The 17466-nt window shown below is 42.2% G+C and overlaps 2 protein-coding genes and 5 non-coding genes across 7 annotated transcripts; 1 reads left to right on the top strand and 6 right to left on the bottom strand.

Annotated features, from left to right (window-relative positions):
• Positions 1–1613: 1613 nt before the first annotated feature.
• LOC120722883 lies at positions 1614–14004 on the top strand. Its single transcript, XM_040014084.1, has 2 exons — positions 1614–1978; positions 12076–14004. Exon 2 carries the CDS (start codon positions 12591–12593, stop codon positions 13377–13379), a length of 789 nt encoding a protein of 262 aa, XP_039870018.1. The 5' UTR covers positions 1614–1978; positions 12076–12590; the 3' UTR covers positions 13380–14004.
• trnai-aau lies at positions 1737–1810 on the bottom strand. The gene has a single exon. It is a non-coding gene; the product is annotated as a tRNA-Ile (tRNA).
• Positions 2278–2350, bottom strand: trnaq-uug. Its single transcript has one exon. It is a non-coding gene; the product is annotated as a tRNA-Gln (tRNA).
• trnai-aau lies at positions 2707–2780 on the bottom strand. The gene has a single exon. It is a non-coding gene; the product is annotated as a tRNA-Ile (tRNA).
• On the bottom strand, positions 3274–3347 carry trnai-aau. Its single transcript has one exon. It is a non-coding gene; the product is annotated as a tRNA-Ile (tRNA).
• trnar-ucg lies at positions 11752–11824 on the bottom strand. Its single transcript has one exon. It is a non-coding gene; the product is annotated as a tRNA-Arg (tRNA).
• Positions 14005–15311: 1307 nt separating the features above from the next.
• Positions 15312–16741, bottom strand: LOC120722806. Its single transcript, XM_040013973.1, has 2 exons — positions 16155–16741; positions 15312–16027 (listed from the first exon to the last, which is right to left on the bottom strand). The coding sequence occupies exons 1-2, from the start codon at positions 16326–16328 to the stop codon at positions 15356–15358; spliced, it is 846 nt and encodes a 281-aa protein (XP_039869907.1). The 5' UTR covers positions 16329–16741; the 3' UTR covers positions 15312–15355.
• Between the last annotated feature and the right edge of the window lie 725 nt (positions 16742–17466).

Below are 17466 nucleotides of genomic sequence, written 5' to 3'. Positions count from 1 at the left end.
CTGTAGTTTTTTGAGTTGGTTAAATATTTTTAACCTCTTTACTCTGGAGCCAGCTCCATTTATATTCCATGTAATGAACCTCAGTGTACCCATAGATGTTTGTGTATAACTAGGGATGTATGCTGTGTGCGTCGCTTAGACAGGTGGAGAGAATACGTCACTTGTTCATAAATAAAGAGAAGGAGAGAGAGAAAAAATGTGTGGCGAGATGCTCCCTGAGTCTGACTTTGTGTATGCATAGTTACTAATATGAGTAGGCTTGGCTTAAGTGTGTGTATCCTAAACGACTGTGTGCGCTGTCTGACTGAAGTAAAATGTGCTGCCGTTGAGCGCATGGTGCGTATGTGTCGAAATAAAGAATGTTTGCAGATGAGTGTCGAAGCAGGTGATCGAGACAGTGAAAGGAATAAAGAAAGAAACCAAGGACAGGGGTGAGCAGCATAAAACCAAGAGGGGGGAAAAGAGAGGAAAAAAACGAGAAGAAAAAAACAAAACAAAACGTAAACATTCCAATTAAATCACTGACGGAGAGTGACGGTGTTAATTCTGCTATGAAATCACACTTTAAGATGCGATTTGATGCTGGTAAGTTAAACAGATGTTAATGCAAGTTAGTGTGAGTGGATAGGGAAAGGGTGCAGCTGATTCTTATCTGGTGTGAGGTTAATACAGCCACGGAGTGATGTTGGGGTCGCGGTGGAGCTGTCCGTCCACGTACAGCCGGTCCACAGCGATGACAGCGCGGGAGCCCTTCTGGATGAAGCCGGGTCGGATTGGGAAGAGGACCCTGCGTCGTTCCAAGATCTCTTTGGGGAACTGGTCGTTCACGCTGAAGTCCGTTCCTTTTAATTCCCTGCCGCGGCTTTTCACATGTTGCTTTTGTTTGAAGTGGCCGAACTTGGCCACGATAGGACGTGGTCTCCCGGCCGTAGCCCGAATGGGGCCGAGGCGATGTACCCGATCGAAGACGATGTTCTTCACAGTGTCCTCCGGCAGCTTCAGGTGGGTTTTGATGAAGCTTTTTATCGTGGTCTCCGCGTCCTCTCCAGCTTGTAGATCGATAACTGTTTCTTTTATTTTTTTATTTTCTCTATTGGGCTGGGTAACATTATCTGTGAGACATTTCACCGACTCCCTTAGCGTGGCATTTTCAGCAGCAAGCGTTTCCACCTGCTGCTGGCTGTACTCCAGGGATTCTCGCAAGCATTTAAATTCTCGGTGAAGAATCTCCACCAAGGACAGCCTTGCGTCGAAACTGGACAATTGCTTGTCGATTGACTCCAGTATGTCAGCAATATCTTTGCCGGCTGGCGATGTTGAGCCGGGGGACTCTGCCGGGCGTTGTCTTTTCAACGACGGCGTCTCAGGTTTGGCCGGGGAAGCTGCATACTGGGTCTTCTTCATCACGAGATCCTGAAAGCACTGATCAATATAATCTTGGAAAGTCTCTAAACTCTCCTCGTTGTTCTCCAGGGTGTTGGAGATTATTTAGACAAATAGTGTTAGTTATAAGACAATTGATAAGTGTATTTGGTAATACTGAAGCTTAAATGAATTTGTTCAAATCTAAACTACCATTTGCTTTAATTTTCCGCCAAAATCTCCGGTGTCTGACGTCAGTTACAACATGAGTCGCTTACCTTGTCCGTCACTTCCGTCACTTACCTCCTTCCTCTGAGCCTGCCAAATAAAATCCACAGTCTATCACGAGACAGCACCTTGGATGGCTGCTGGAATGGCCAGTATGGGGATTGAACCCATGACCTTGGCGTTATTAGCACCACGCTCTGACCAGCTGAGCTAACCGGCCTACAACTTGTGTGCGAACTGATCCTTTTGTTGACTAATATACCAAAAAAGAGGGTGGAAGAACTGTTAAGAACACAAGAGAAATGTGTGTTTACAAGAAATTACTTCAAGCTGTACAAATGAAAGCCAACTCTTGGAAGCTCCTACTGATCAGAAGCCACCTATGCAGGTGGAGTTCCACCAACAGCCTGCTTCCAAGTCGTGATTTTTTCACCCGTGTCGCTTGAGGTCATGGCATGTTATTGACTTTCTATGGTTGCTTCTAAGCCAAGACTACTGGAGCCTGGCACTGATAAGGCCAAGTTCATGGCTTCAGTCCCCAACCCGGCCATTCGAGCCTCGTTTGAGAACTCGTAGAGTCTCTGTTGAAGGACATGAAGTTGACAACAGCGTAGCAATTTTGGATGACATGAAGGAGCCGAGGTTGGCACGCTGCGAACGCATGCCTGCTCCTCAAGGACTCACAACCAACCACGAAGGGACTCGAACCCTCAATCTTCTGATCCAAAGTCAGACGCCTTGTCCGTTAGGCCACGTGGTCTGGCAGAAGCTCCCACTTTTCACGAACGTTCGTTGGAGTCTGCTTGAGCCAACTGCTGGTGTTGGGTTGGTCACGTGGCTGGTGGATATTGCTTGATTGTTGCTTGAAATAATTGATTGTTGCTTGAAATAAGCGCATGCCACAGCATTTCTCCCATGTATCACGCTCTTAAAAACGTAGTCCTACCTGCCACATGCACAGTGGATCCACCCACTAAGCCAGAGTATCAACTGCCAATGGAGGTCATAAAGCTTACCTGGCCCGATCTGTCACCTGGAAGTTGGCAGAAGTTTTTTTCTTGGATCCCACCAAACAAAACCACAGTCTACCATGAGACAGCACCTTCCATACTGGAATGGCCAGTATGGGGATTGAACCCATGACTTTGGCGTTATTAGCACCACGCTCTGACCAGCTGAGCTAACCGGCCCACAACTTGTGCCTAAACCGACCCCTTTTTTTTGTCTAATATACCAAAAAAGAGGGTGGAAGAACTGTTAAGAACACAAGAGAAATGTGTGTTTACAAGAAATTACTTCAACATAGTGGGAAAAAAAACTCTTCTGTTGACTTACAAAAAATGCTTTAAGAAGAAATTTGCCACAAAACAATACATGGTGTGCGTCTTCTACTGTTAGGGTCGATAGGTGAGGATATAAAGCAGCAGTTTTTGATGCAGTACGCTGTGTCAGACTTTGGAAATGAGTGATTTATCCAGAAAGTAGCTGGAAAAGTGATTTGGAGATTGTAGCTAAGCATGTAATGTATTCATTAGCGTGTCATGTGTCAGTGAATTTTGTGGTTTGCTGTCATTTGTAGTTGCGTACATCACTCACCTGGAAGTTGGCAGAGGTTTTTTCTTGGATCCCACCAAATAAAATCCACAGTCTATCACGAGACAGCACCTTGGATGGCTGCTGGAATGGCCAGTATGGGGATTGAACCCATGACCTTGGCGTTATTAGCACCACGCTCTGACCAGCTGAGCTAACCGGCCTACAACTTGTGTGCGAACTGATCCTTTTGTTGACTAATATACCAAAAAAGAGGGTGGAAGAACTGTTAAGAACACAAGAGAAATGTGTGTTTACAAGAAATTACTTCAAGCTGTACCAATGAAAGCCAACTCTTGGAAGCTCCTACTGATCAGAAGCCACCTATGCAGGTGGAGTTCCACCAACAGCCTGCTTCCAAGTCGTGATTTTTTCACCCGTGTCACTTGAGGTCATGGCATGTTATTGACTTTCTATGGTTGCTTCTAAGCCAAGACTACTGGAGCCTGGCACTGCACTGAAAAAAGAAAATAGTTGAACCAACTCAATTGAATTATTTCAATTGGTAACACCAAATTTAATTAAGTTCTTTGAAATTAAGTTAATACATTAAATTAACACAACTGATTTAAGTTTCATGTACTTAATAAATTAATTGTTGTCAAATAAACATTTTGCATTAATCCAACTTAAAATTAAGACATTTCAACTTAAAGTTTTCAGTTTTTCCAACCCAATAATTTGCATAACCAAAAAGTAAAATATTGCTCTTTGCTAACCTAATAATGTGGTTTAGTGTAAATTACTTTTTGTAGTGACTCTAAAATGAAATTTTAGTTTGTATAATAAAGCTTAAATCAAAATTTTAAGTTGGCTGAAAATATTTTTCAAAAATTCAAAATCCAATGTTTTTTTTTTTTAAATGCTTTATTGTATAAATGTAATAAAGTATTACCTTTATGGCAACCAACACAGCTTTTGGTCAAATACATTACACATTTGTCCTTTTTGAAACACATATGCACAAAATGCAAGTAACGCTTAGTAGGACCACAAAGTTGTCAACAAAGTGTAAAGTGCAACACAGTATTACACAAATATCAATCTTAACACATACAGTGTCAACTATGAAAAAGTGCCCCAAGAGTATACAGAAACTACTCTTCAGCTATAGCCAATGAATAAATATCTGAACAGTGTAGCTGACCAATGGGGATGAAAAAATATAAACACTCCTTTAGAGTTTTAGAATGTCACAACAGTTTGTTGTATAACTGAGCACATCAAACCTGAAATTCAACCTTTCCCTTGAAACGAAGGTAAATATGTCTGAAAAAAAAAATAAAAAAAATACCATACAAAGTATGTATAAAAGCACATTAAATTGGGGTTTGAGGTTTCTTGGAGCATAAAAAAGGCCCAACATCCAAAAGAGACTACATATTTTACATGCTATATGTCCAAACACAGTTGTTCCTTCGCATTATGGCACAAGGCCATTTGTTGGTCATTGTTCTGTGCCATTACTGGGAGCTTTGAAGTTTGATATACAGATTTTGGACTTTGGGGGACATCTTGTGCTGATCAAGCTGCATGAAGATTTTTTGGAGCACTTCAAAAGTGAAGCGAAAGGGTTTTGGATAAGCTAGGTTGAGTGCATAGATCAAACCTAGAAGCAGGGCACAAGCTGAGGCAACTGAAGTTAGTTCATGCAACACTTCCACACCCTCAATGACAATGCCAATGTCTTCAGGTGGCTCCTGCAGTCCCTCCCCCTCCTTCCGAATCACATACACTGCCATGGTGACCTCCTCCAGGTCCCTCTGAACATCATCTGCTCCACAGTCCTACAGAGGGGTACAAGACACAAACACAAATCATCATTAGCCTCACTTCTTACTGTGATTAAGTGTTTGGGTGATGTACCAATATGTGTTATGTGCTGGGCTATTTCTTGGCTGGGTGTCATCACACACCAGAAACAGCAGAGAGAGGTGCATCAATCTGACTCTAATCAAATTGTAAGCAAGAAAGATAAGATTTCCCAACATGTCAAACTATTCCTTTGAACTTAAATAATCAAGTAAGCCCGTCTTACTTAAAACAAAGTCAATCCAATATGTAATGTGTTGTTGCTGGGAATTACATAATGTCCAATATGGTCATGATAATAAATACATGTCAGCAATCCAACTATGGTTCACGTGTTATGTTTGTTCTAACAGTCTAACAGAGACAGAGATGAAGTGGACTGATCGGCACTGATCAAAGGTGGATTTGTTTGCTGGTGGATCACTTTGATTGTCCCCAAATTCAGAAGTTCGGTGGTAGAATTCAGATTAAAGAAGTCGTTGCCAAAGTCTTGGTCCATGTATTGCAGTCTGAAGTTACCTTTTAACCCAAAGGTAGTCTTTATCGTGCTGAGAAGGTCTTCAAGTGACTCTGGGATGCCATTTGGAAGAGTCAGCTTTTCAATGTTGTTCTCTCCTAAAATCACCTTCAGTCTTGCAGGTGTTGAACCAGCCATGGTGGTCTGAGAACAAAGCACAAGCACAGTTAGTGAGGATCAACATGTAAACCTCTGACATTTCCAATTAGGAGAATTTAATGTCAAACTAGAGGAAAAGAGAGAAGGCAAAGAGAGGAGGAAAGGGGAGGAGAAAATGAAGAGGAGAGGTGGAGATCAGCTGAGGCAGCGAGGAGAGAAGGCAAACCGAAGAGGAGAAGGGAGGAGAAGAGAGATGGCGAGAATATGGGAGACATTGAAGAGAAGAGAGAAGGAGAGGAGGTGAGGAGAGTATAGGAGACAACAAGGAGAGGAAAGAAGAAAAAGAGAAGAGAAGCAGAAGGGGGGAGAGCATAGGATTAGCATTCACTGACTGGAATCCAGCAACCTGCATTAAAAAAAATGACATAACTGATGAATTGCCAATGACATCATCACACCACTTTGGCTTGCAGTATAAAATAAATATGTTCTGAGAACACATTAGTATTGTATGGGTCTGGGTTTTGTTTTCCCACTTAAGAAAATACTTTATCATATTTTGAGGCCTCACCATTTAAACATGGACATATCTTTTCAAGGTGACAAGACGCATCCCTCTAATTTTGTAGTCTGCCAGTGGGTAGGTATCATGCAGTTCTTGTGGCTCAACAAGTTCCACTTCTTTGCTTGGTGATGTTTTGAGATCATAAGCTCTGTAGTGTTCCATATACCATCCGCTAAGCTTTTTCAGAATGAAGATTAGTTTGTCCTGCAGTATCACCATTTGGATGATTTCACCAAACTCTGGCAGTCCTCCCAGTGAGCCGTGGATCAAGATCATCCCACACTTGTAGATTATTCCATTATATGCTACACTTTTAGCCAAGCACACATTGTCCATATCTGGAGACTTCTGTCTCAGTGCATTTGAGATGTCCTTGTTAAGAACATCAATGTGAACAGTGGAAACATCTGTTACTTCCAGTGGGGGTTTGGCAAAGCTAATTGCATGCAAATGATATGCAATCTGATACTGATGTCTCTGTGAAAGGGAAAGAAGTACATTTTTGAAGCATCTGATGTTCCTTGCAACTCTTTTAAAAAAACTATGCTTTGCTTCGAATCGCATAGTCCATAGTGCAACCAGTGGCCCAAACTTACGGATCAAGTATGGATAATGTTCCAAGTAGTGGTGCTTTGGTTTAAGCTTACCATCTGGGAAAACCTCTTGAAACTTGATTCTGTGCTCGGAGATCTTAAAACCAAGATATGCAATGGAGTCCTCAGTATGAACAGGACTGACAACAAGATCAACAATGTCCTTCAAGTCTGTTAAGATGTGCCAAGCAGGCTCCTCACAGGGTACACTCTGCCCAACGAACAAAGGCAAAAATCTGATAAGACTCCAGTTCTCGTGTGCATTCCCTCCTACACTTTTTTTGGATGCAAAACTGAGAGCCACAGGATGAGGTCGATTTGTTTTGTCAGCCCACTTAAAGTTGAAAGATGATATTGCTTCATTCAATGTACATAATGTGAAATACTTTTTTTTGATTAACAAATTGAGGCAAAGCGCAAGTTCAAAAGGAACAATTCCCTCAAAAAGATCATGTACAACATCAGGTGGAAACCCAGTGGTAACATCAAAATGTGAGAGGTGCTTTGACAAAATACACTTTGATTTCACACCATAATAACTGGGCCATTTGTTTTCCTCAATAATTCGTAAATGATCTGCATGAATGTCTTTTGTGCTTAAAGTAAAGACTTCACTTCTGACTTCAATAGTCTGGAACTCTGATGTTTCTGCAGTGCAAAATCTACATACGTATGTCCCTGAGAAATTTTCAAAGAATCCAGCAATACTGTGTGCACCAAGGTTGTCGGCAACAACACACTGAACAGTGCCTTTTACTGTTCTGCCCAACTTTGACAGAAATATCCCACTCTGTTCCAAAATTACAAGATCATTAATTACAGGTTTTAACACTTTCTCATACCCATAGCACTTCAGATCATTACTTTTGATTAAAGCAGCCAAATAGATTGAGGTTAAAGCAGAATTACAGCCTGGTGGCAAATTACCCAAAACCCAGTACAATCCACAAATTTTATGCTTCCTCCGTGATGTACATATTTCGAATTCATCAATGTATAATATCAATGAAATGCTTTCCTGCTTGGACAACAGTCCATTTTCATGGAAGAAGTCACCATCGAAGATAGTTTTGTAGTGCACAGAAGTTTTTTGAGGCTGATTATCTACAGTATTCAAATTAACAGCCTGATCCAAGATTGTCTGGCAGTCAAGAATATGCTGCAAAGACTTTAAAATTGAAATATATTGGAATGACTTGTTATTTTTTCGGTCAAGTATATATTCCACTGGTTCCACTACTTTAAAGTGGCTCTTATAGTATGCTTTTCGTCTCCAAGGACTGGAAAGTGGACCTTTATCTCCAATTGCTTTTTTTACAGGGTTTGTCTCACAGAGTACACTGGCTAGCTTTTCAACAACTGACTGGTCAAATTGGCATCCGTTGTCTTGTAATACTTGGCTAATAGTCTTTTGGGTAATCACCACAGAAACAGAACCAATCAAATAGTTTAACTCCTGCAAAAGCTCATCTACAGCTGCATTAGACACAAGAAAGATGTGTTCCAACTTAAGGAGCACTGAAGCAATTTTAAGCTCAATATCCTTCTCTAAGTTTTCAGAATACCCATTGTCAAAAGCAGAATTTAAATTTACACCACTCTCTATAATTTCCACATCTGAAATATCACTGGCAACACTGGCACAAGATTCATCAACAGAACTTATTCCAGGCTTAAATGTGTTCACTGTACCAGAGTGTTTTCTGTATTTATGACTTTTGAAGTTCTCATAGACATTGGTTTTATATTCACAGTTTTGGAACACACATGTTACAGTCTCCTTATTTTTAAGATGCTGATAGATATGTTGAAAATATTCTCTTTCTGTGGAGAGTTGATTATGGCCACAAATATGGCAAGTGAATGTGGACGCAGCTTTGGAGACTGCTTGTTGGGCAGGGTGATTTCTTGATAGATGGCTCAGTAGGGCGTTCCAAGTCTTGAACCTACATGCACAATTTAAATAAGTGCATGGATATGAGTGGCCTCGTCCGTAATGCCTATGAATCAGTTTGTAGTGTTTGAGCAATTCAGATCTTTTTGTTAATGTTGTCCCACAGTCCTTGCATCTCCACATGAAGCATAGCACTGGAGAAACAAAGAGACACGCTTTACTGGGTGTATATAAATAATTTGAGAAAACACAGAGGGAGAGTTGGGCAATATTATAATATATCAATATGGTGATATGAGACTAGATCTCATCTCAGCTTTTTGCCACATTGCCCAACACAAAGCGAATCATTTAAACACAAAATGTATTCATCAAATGTAGCCAGCCCTCTCTAATTAGATTTTAAAGGGATAAGTTCAAAACAAAAGTTTAAAAACAAAACCCAAATGCCCATAGGTACATTTTTATTTTTTTTTTTGCAATTGTTTTATATATAAAGCCGATTCCTGTTCAGTGTAAAACTGAATTAAGTTTAAATGAGCAGTGTTGGGAAGGTTACTTTTAAAATGTATTCCATTACAGATTACAGAATACATGCCCCAAAATGTATTTTGTAACGTATTCCGTTACGTTACTCAATGAGAGTAACGTATTCTGAATACTTCGCATTACTTAATATATTATCATGCTGTTTACAACTACATGAATGTGATTTATTACTATTACTGAAGGTCCGCGGCTCCGAACAGTAGTAAAGGAACCTCTGGCTAATACGTGGGTTCCGTGTCGGGCTCGTAGCCGAAAAATAGCTTTACTTTGTTGTCTAGGCCAACTTTGCTAGCGAGAGACAGAGAGAGGCGTTGAAAGGCTGCTCCAACGGAACTTATTGTTTCGGAGGAAAACACGAACACGGTGTACAGTCGAGTCTTAATAGCTTACTTACAACTGGGCTCGTCAGGCACTCTTCTTGGCTGCAGTGGTTATTATTATATTTACATGCTTCCAGCTCCCGTTTCTGCTTGATGATAACTCGTACTTTTCCACTCTCCTTTTTCTCCCTCCTCGCGCTCACAGACCCATAACGTGTATGGCAGTCCATTCTCCCTGCAGCACGGACTACACTACCCATGAGGCTACGTTCTTTAGGGCTATGTCTGTAACACTCTACCTTTTAGCTTAGCACAACAACAACAACAACAAAAAGGTGCTCTCTCACCCAGGAAACACAGTTGCAAAGAGAGCGCTTGTCACCCTGTAACCATGGTAACCGTAACGCTGCAGCCTGGAACAACAGAACGTAGCTGTCAAACAAAACCCAAACAGTCCTGACCCGCGACAATATGAAACAGGAAAGTACCGCAGTGTAATCCATTTATTTCAACAAAGTAACTGTACTCTAAATACCACCTTTTTAAACGGTAACTGTAACGGAATACAGTTACTCATATTTTGTATTTTAAATACGTAACGGCGGTACATGTATTCCGTTACTCCCCAACACTGTAAATGAGACATTACTATTTTGAACTTGCATACCTTTGTTGTTGGTGAAGTGAAAGTACGCAAGTTCACAGGTAAAACGAGCTGCCTGGCACACCTCCACACAGGAATGCCCCTCTTGAGGTAGTCACAGAGCTGAGAAGAAGTTAGGTCAGAAGGTGGCGATGGGGCATCACATTGGACACCAAGCCAAAGGTTGTGGCACTGTTCAGGGTTCCAACCAGAGGTGATGTAATCTTTCTGCCATCAGCAGACACCCCTCTGGAGAGGTTGACAGGAAGGAAAGGAAGCGCTACCCAAAGTCCTAAAGATTAAAGATATGTTCGAGTTAGTCTGTCGATCTTTCATCATGTTTACAGTGTTCATCTGCATCTATGTACTTATATATGTATTCAGACACAGACCAGAAGTGTGCTAGGTCTACAAGAAATCTGATGGCTGTATTTTCTGTGTTCAATAGCGTAATACTTCTATGATTTCTAATTTTGATTTTCTGCCGCACACCATCTCCCTCTCACACGGCTGATCCGTGCGTGTACGAGCGCTGCACGCACCCTTTCTCCTCGCCTTCTTAACGTCATGTACATTGAAAGCAATGCAAGCGGCAGTAAATGCATGCTTCCTGGAGCCACCACAGCTAAACTTTACCTCCTACATCACCCGTGGCCGTGACCGCATGAACTATTCGCGCCGACAGGCATACTGCGAACAACCACTCGTGTATAAATGCGCGCGCCCGAAGTAACGTAGTCTGAAGAGAACCGCGGTCCAGCTTGCCGCTATAATGTGCTAATGCTAATGAATAACTAACAGTAAGCCAACACCGACACACTGCATGAATACACAACTTTAAGCTAGCATTACGATATTAAAACAAGAGAGTACCACCGGCAAACTACTAACCTACATGTCCAAGCACAAACTACCAACAGGTCTGACATTTCGCTAATGTTAGCAGGGCTGAATGATAGCGGTTTGGTCAGGTCAATTTACTAAACACTTAATAATACAGTTGGAATATTTTTATATCTAATATATTAAAAAATGTGTTCTACATTTGACTTACCTTCAAGGACTATAGAAAAAGTAATATCTTCGTTACCTTATTGACCAAATTGTTCACGAGGTCCTGCCTGCAGCCAAGTGCCTCTCAAATTGTTGTTCTCAACCGCAGGTAGAAAATTCTGGAGAAGGCGGAGACGTCATGACATCAGACGCACTGCGTCACGAGAAACCTAATTGATGCAGGTTGACTCTAATGAGAATAGCAGGTTACATGTGTACTGAGGGAACAACACGTAATAACAAGTTGATATACTCCACAAATTTAGACTGGCTCCACTAAAGCAGAAATCTTAATGAAACTGACTCTTAACTTTACGTAACTTCAACTACTGCTGAAATACACTTTTTAGAGTGTGATAAGGCCAAGTTCATGGCTTCAGTCCCCAACCCGGCCATTCGAGCCTCGTTTGAGAACTCGTAGAGTCTCTGTTGAAGTTGACAACAGCGTAGCAATTTTGGATGACATAAAGGAGCCGAGGTTGGCATGCTGCGAACGCATGCCTGCTCCTCAAGGACTCACAACCAACCACGAAGGGACTCGAACCCTCAATCTTCTGATCCGAAGTCAGACGCCTTGTCCGTTAGGCCACGTGGTCTGGCAGAAGCTCCCACTTTTCACGAACGTTCGTTGGAGTCTGCTTGAGCCAACTGCTGGTGTTGGGTTGGTCACGTGGCTGGTGGATATTGCTTGATTGTTGCTTGAAATAATTGATTGTTGCTTGAAATAAGCGCATGCCACAGCATTTCTCCCATGTATCACGCTCTTAAAACGTAGTCCTGCCTGCCACATGCACAGTGGATCCACCCACTAAGCCATGCTCCTACTTATCAGAAGCCACCTATGCAGGTGGAGTTCCACCAACAGCCTGCTTCCAAGTCGTGATTTTTTCACCCGTGTCGCTTGAGGTCATGGCATGTTATTGACTTTCTATGGTTGCTTCTAAGCCAAGACTACTGGAGCCTGGCACTGATAAGGCCAAGTTCATGGCTTCAGTGCCCAACCCGGCCATTCGAGCCTCGTTTGAGAACTCGTAGAGTCTCTGTTGAAGGACATGAAGTTGACAACAGCGTAGCAATTTTGGATGACATAAAGGAGCCGAGGGTAAGACAGGAGGACGGTAAGTGACGAGTAAGGTAAGCGACCCATGTTGTAGGTGACGTCAGACGCCGGAGAATTGGCGGGAAAAAAAGCAAATGGTAGCATAGAGTTTAACAAAGGTTTTTCAAGCTTCAGTATTACCAAATATCAATTGTCATATAACTAACAACATCTGTTTTATCATCTCTAACACACTGGAGGACAACGGGGAGAGTTTAGACGCTCTCCAAGATTACATCGACCGCTGTTTTCAAGATTTAGTAATGAAGAAGGCCCAGAGTGCATCCTCCCCGGCCAAAATTGAGACGCCGTCATCGAAGAGATGTCGCCCGGCAGACTCCCCCGGTACAACATCGCCTGCCGGCAAAGACATCGCAGACATCCTGGAGTCAATCGACAAGCGATTGTCCAGTTTCGATGCGAGGCTGTCCCTGTTGGAGATTTTACACCGGGAATTTAAATCTCTGAGAGAATCCCTGGAATTCAGCCAGCAACAGGTGGAAACGCTTGCCGCTGAAAATACCACGCTACGGGAGTCGGTCAAATCTCTCACCGATAAAGTGACCCAGCTAAACATTGAAAATAAAAAAATAAAAGAGTCCGTTATCGATCTACAAGCCCGTAGCATGAGAGATAATCTTGTGTTTTCTGGTATTCCAGAATCTGCCGGAGAGGACGCGGAGGCAACGGTGAAAAGCTTCATCAAAATCCACCTGAAGCTGCCGGAGGACACCGTAAAGAACATCGACTTCGATAGAGTACATCGCTTGGGGGGCGTGAGGTCGCGGACCGGGAGACCACGGCCTATTGTGGCCAAATTCGGTCAATTCAAACAGAAGGAACAGGTGAAGAGTCGCGGCAGAGAGCTGAAAGGAACGGACTTCAGCGTGAACGACCAGTTCCCCAAAGAGATCCTGGAACGACGCAAGGTCCTGTTCCCAGTTCGACGTAGCTTCATCCAGAAAGGCTCCCGTGCTGCCATCGCTGTGGACCGGCTCTACGTGGACGGACAGCTGTACCGCGACCCCGGCACCACACCGTGGTTATACTGACTGCACTCCAGATAAGAAACCGCTACACTCTTTTCTTATTCACTCACACTTTTTCCTTTAACATTTGTTTAACCTAGTAATATCAATATGATGTCATAGCAGATATAACACCGTCACCCTCCGTCATTACTTTAATTGGAATGTTTCCGTTTCGTTTCTTTTTTGCTGTTGTTGCTCACAGTTCATGTGGTTTCTTTCTTTCTCTTGTCTTTCACTGCTGTGATCACCTACTTCCCCACTCACCTACAAACAAACACCCTCTATTTCTCCATATTTTCACACCACGATCACGCAAACACATCCGCTCAACGGCAGCACATTCACAACAGCCTCACAGCACGCACAGACTTGCAGGACACATAAGCAAGCCACGCTTGTTCATATTAGTGAATATTGACACATAGTCAGACTTATGGAGCCTCTCACCACACCTTTTTTTCTCTCTCTCTCTCTTTCTATTTACAAACAAGGGATGTTTCCACACTCTCTCCACCTGTCTAAACAAAACACCCAGCGTACATCATTAGACATACACACACAATTATGGGCATTCTGAGGCTTGTCACATGGAATGTAAATGGAGCTGGCACCAGAGGAAAGAGGTTAAAGATATTTAACCAGCTTAAAAAACTACAGGCAGATGTTGTTTTATTACAAGAAACTCACAGGCCTGTCACAGGTTTAAACGAACTTAAAACACCTGAGTTTCCTAACGTGTTTGCAGCCTGTTATAATTCTAGACAACGGGGAGTAGCAATTTTACAGTTTTTCTCGATTGCTAAAACACATTTCTTGAAACTACGCCTCATATCCTCACAACAGTAAACACAAATCCATAACATCTCACTCAATTTCCCAAACATCCTATTTCCAGGTCAAAATGAAGCTCTACACCCAAAACTATTCACTCCTGCTGAAAAACCAAACTTTGCCCTCAGACATCAAACACAAGCCCTCAAAAACACACACACTACAACAGAGTTTTGCACACTGGTACAATTAATTCAAAACAATAGTCCCAAAACAAATAGGTTGCTTATGGTTCTCCCCTTCAAAACCCTTGTCACATGATAAACACAAAAGACGCAACCAATGTATGTACAGCGCATCGCCGGAGCACCACTTCCTGCCATAAAAGACATCTACAGGAAGCGGTGTCTGAAAAGGGCTGGGAAAATCATCAAAGACCCCAGTCACCCATCACATGGACTCTTCACCCTCCTGCCCTCTGGGAGGCGCCACAGGAGCCTCCGGACTAAGACCACCAGGTACCGGAACAGCTTCTTCCCCACAGCTGTCAGACTCCTGAACTCTGCCTCCTGACATCTGACCCACGTTAACACATGGACTGAACATACACACACCCACAATGGACAACTGTACCCTCAAACACACAATAATAACATGGACTGAACCACCACTCACAACCACTAGCACTAGCACCTCTGTAGAAACTATCTACACCCTCACTTATCTTAACTGCACTACTGTATAGCTCTGTGTAAATAATCATTCTGTACATTCGATAATCTTTAACCCTACAACTGTTTACAACTTGCATAGTTCCCATTTCTGTATAGCTGTATATCTCAGATTCTGTAAAGTTATTTATTTCATATTCTGTATAGTTTTTCATATTTATATCCTGTTCATATCCTGTACATAGCTTGTACTCACTACAGCCTGTACATACTTATAGTTATAGAATATTCACAACATACTTCATACCGTGTACATTATAACATACCATAATAGACCCATTTCTGTAATATACTCACATATCTATATTATTGCTAATATATATTGTAATATATCTATATCACTAAAGCACTTCTGGATGGATGCAAACTGCATTTCGTTGCCCTGTACCTGTGCATGTGCAATGACAATAAAGTTGAATTCTATTCTATTCTATTCTATTCTACAGTGGCACATTGTCATTCATGTACTATACAGTACAACACACACCAGAAACATTATCCCACCTCAGCATCTTGTCTTTGGTCTGGGTCAGGCCAGAGAATCTCATCCACATCACAGGCTATATTGGCCCCAGCCAGGCAGCGGGGGTAAAATCCTCTTGCATGCCTGATCCACCCCTGGCATGCATCTACTGATATGTCTAGGCAGGCCTCTTCCATGGCCTGAAGGAGGTGAACACGGACATAAGGTTCTCGGTCATACACTTTCCACCGCCATGCCGAAAATAACTCCTCTATCGGGTTTAGAAAGGGAGAGTATGCAGGCAGAAAGATATTAGAAAACCTTCGGTTATTGGTAAACCAGTCACGAACCAGAGCAGCGCGATGGAAGTTGACGTTATCCCACACAACAACGTAGTGAGGCTGCTCTGGCTGTGCTGGTTCCCTGTAGTCCAGCTGGAACATATGTTGTCTTAAACCATCAAGAAAAGCAAGGAGAAGCATAGTGTTATAGGGTCCTAGTACGGCATGGCGGTGGAGTACCCCTCGTTGGCTGATGGCTGCGCACATAGTGACATTCCCCCCACGCTGACCAGGGACATTTACAATAGCCCGATGGCCAATTATGTTCCTCCCCCTTTTCCTTCTTTTGGTCAGGTTAAAACCTGCCTCATCCACAAAGATTATTTCATGGGGAACAGGCCGTCCTTCAATCTCAAAGATTCTCTGCAAAACACATAACACAGTAGAGTCAATCGGTACCCTGAACCACAGTTCAAGAGTGCTGAAATGGCAGCATAAACTGCCATGCTGTGATGGTACACAATACTTTATACAGTATCAAAACTCATACCTGAACATATTCCACACGTTGGTTTTTCACTCTGTCAGAGTTTCGTTCGAAAGGGACTCGGTATGCCTGTTTCATCCGGAATTGATTCTTTCGGAGGATGCGGTCAATTGTGGAGAGGCTGATGGCATTTATGCCTCGAAAAAGATGATCATCCTCAATCACTCTCCTTTGCATCTCTTTGGATCCATTGTTTCAAACCTGAATGAGCTGACTTTGGCCCTTTTATCTATCCATCGCAGGTTCTGATTGGTGTGTGCTAAATTTTGACTCCTAGTGTTTCCACCTGGTTAATTGTGTGCTAATTGAGCTCAAGCTATGCTGACTTAAGTTAACATTATTGCATGCTAGTGCTTTCTAAATGACTACATGGTGTAAGCACTGTAACATGTAGGGATTTGTGTGTAGAGTTTTGCAGTAACAGTTCACCAAATTTGAGTCATGTGTCAAAGCAGGGAATAGTGTTTATAGTTCAGGGAAATGGGTGAGCTTTTTTAACAATAGCGTTACGGTTTTGAAATTTTAGTTTAGAGGCCTGGTTATAGTGTTTAAGCAATCGAGAAAAACTGTCATGTTTCTCCTAAGCTTTCAGACTTAACTAAATTAAACCACATCCCACTTCTAAAGAAAGTAGAAGGCGATCTGACTAGATGGAAATCTTTACCCATATCACTCATGGGAAGGGTCGCCACTATAAAAATGATGATCTTGCCAAAAATAAATTACTTATTTTTGATGATCCCTAACAAACCATCACAAGATTGGTTCAGATCTCTGGATTCATATATTTCCAAATTCCTTTGGAAAGATAAACCCCCGCGTATCAGCTTAAAAACGCTACAAAGAACCAAGGATAGAGGAGGATTAGATCTGCCTAACTTTCACCAATACTTCTTAGCCAACAGGCTTCAGTTCATCTCAGAATGGTCAAAACATACCTCCTTAGATGAGCCCTGGCTAGATGTTGAACAGGCACTATGCAAGGATCTAGAGATTTCAGACCTACCATTTATTAGCTCAAACATCAAAAGACATGAATGCTTTAAAAGTATCAACATCAGCTTCTCTCTGACAGCATGGTGGGAGTTTCTAAAATTGACGGCGTCTTCATTAATCCCATGCAAACGTACACCTATCTGGAACAACCCTGACATATTACAAAACAATAATATGATTAATTTCCCAGAATGGAGTTGTAAAGGAATTAAATACTTAGAACATATATTAGAGGGAACAGAATTTATTCCATTTGACAGACTAGTTGCACAATATGGGATCAACAAGAAAAGATTTTTAGAATATCAACAAATTAAAT

This window comes from Simochromis diagramma, unplaced genomic scaffold (assembly GCF_900408965.1).
Source record: "Simochromis diagramma unplaced genomic scaffold, fSimDia1.1 OVJJ01000374.1, whole genome shotgun sequence".
NCBI lineage: Eukaryota > Metazoa > Chordata > Actinopteri > Cichliformes > Cichlidae > Simochromis > Simochromis diagramma.
The sequence above is the reverse complement of the archived record's forward strand: the minus strand, read 5'-3'. Positions and strand labels throughout refer to the sequence as shown.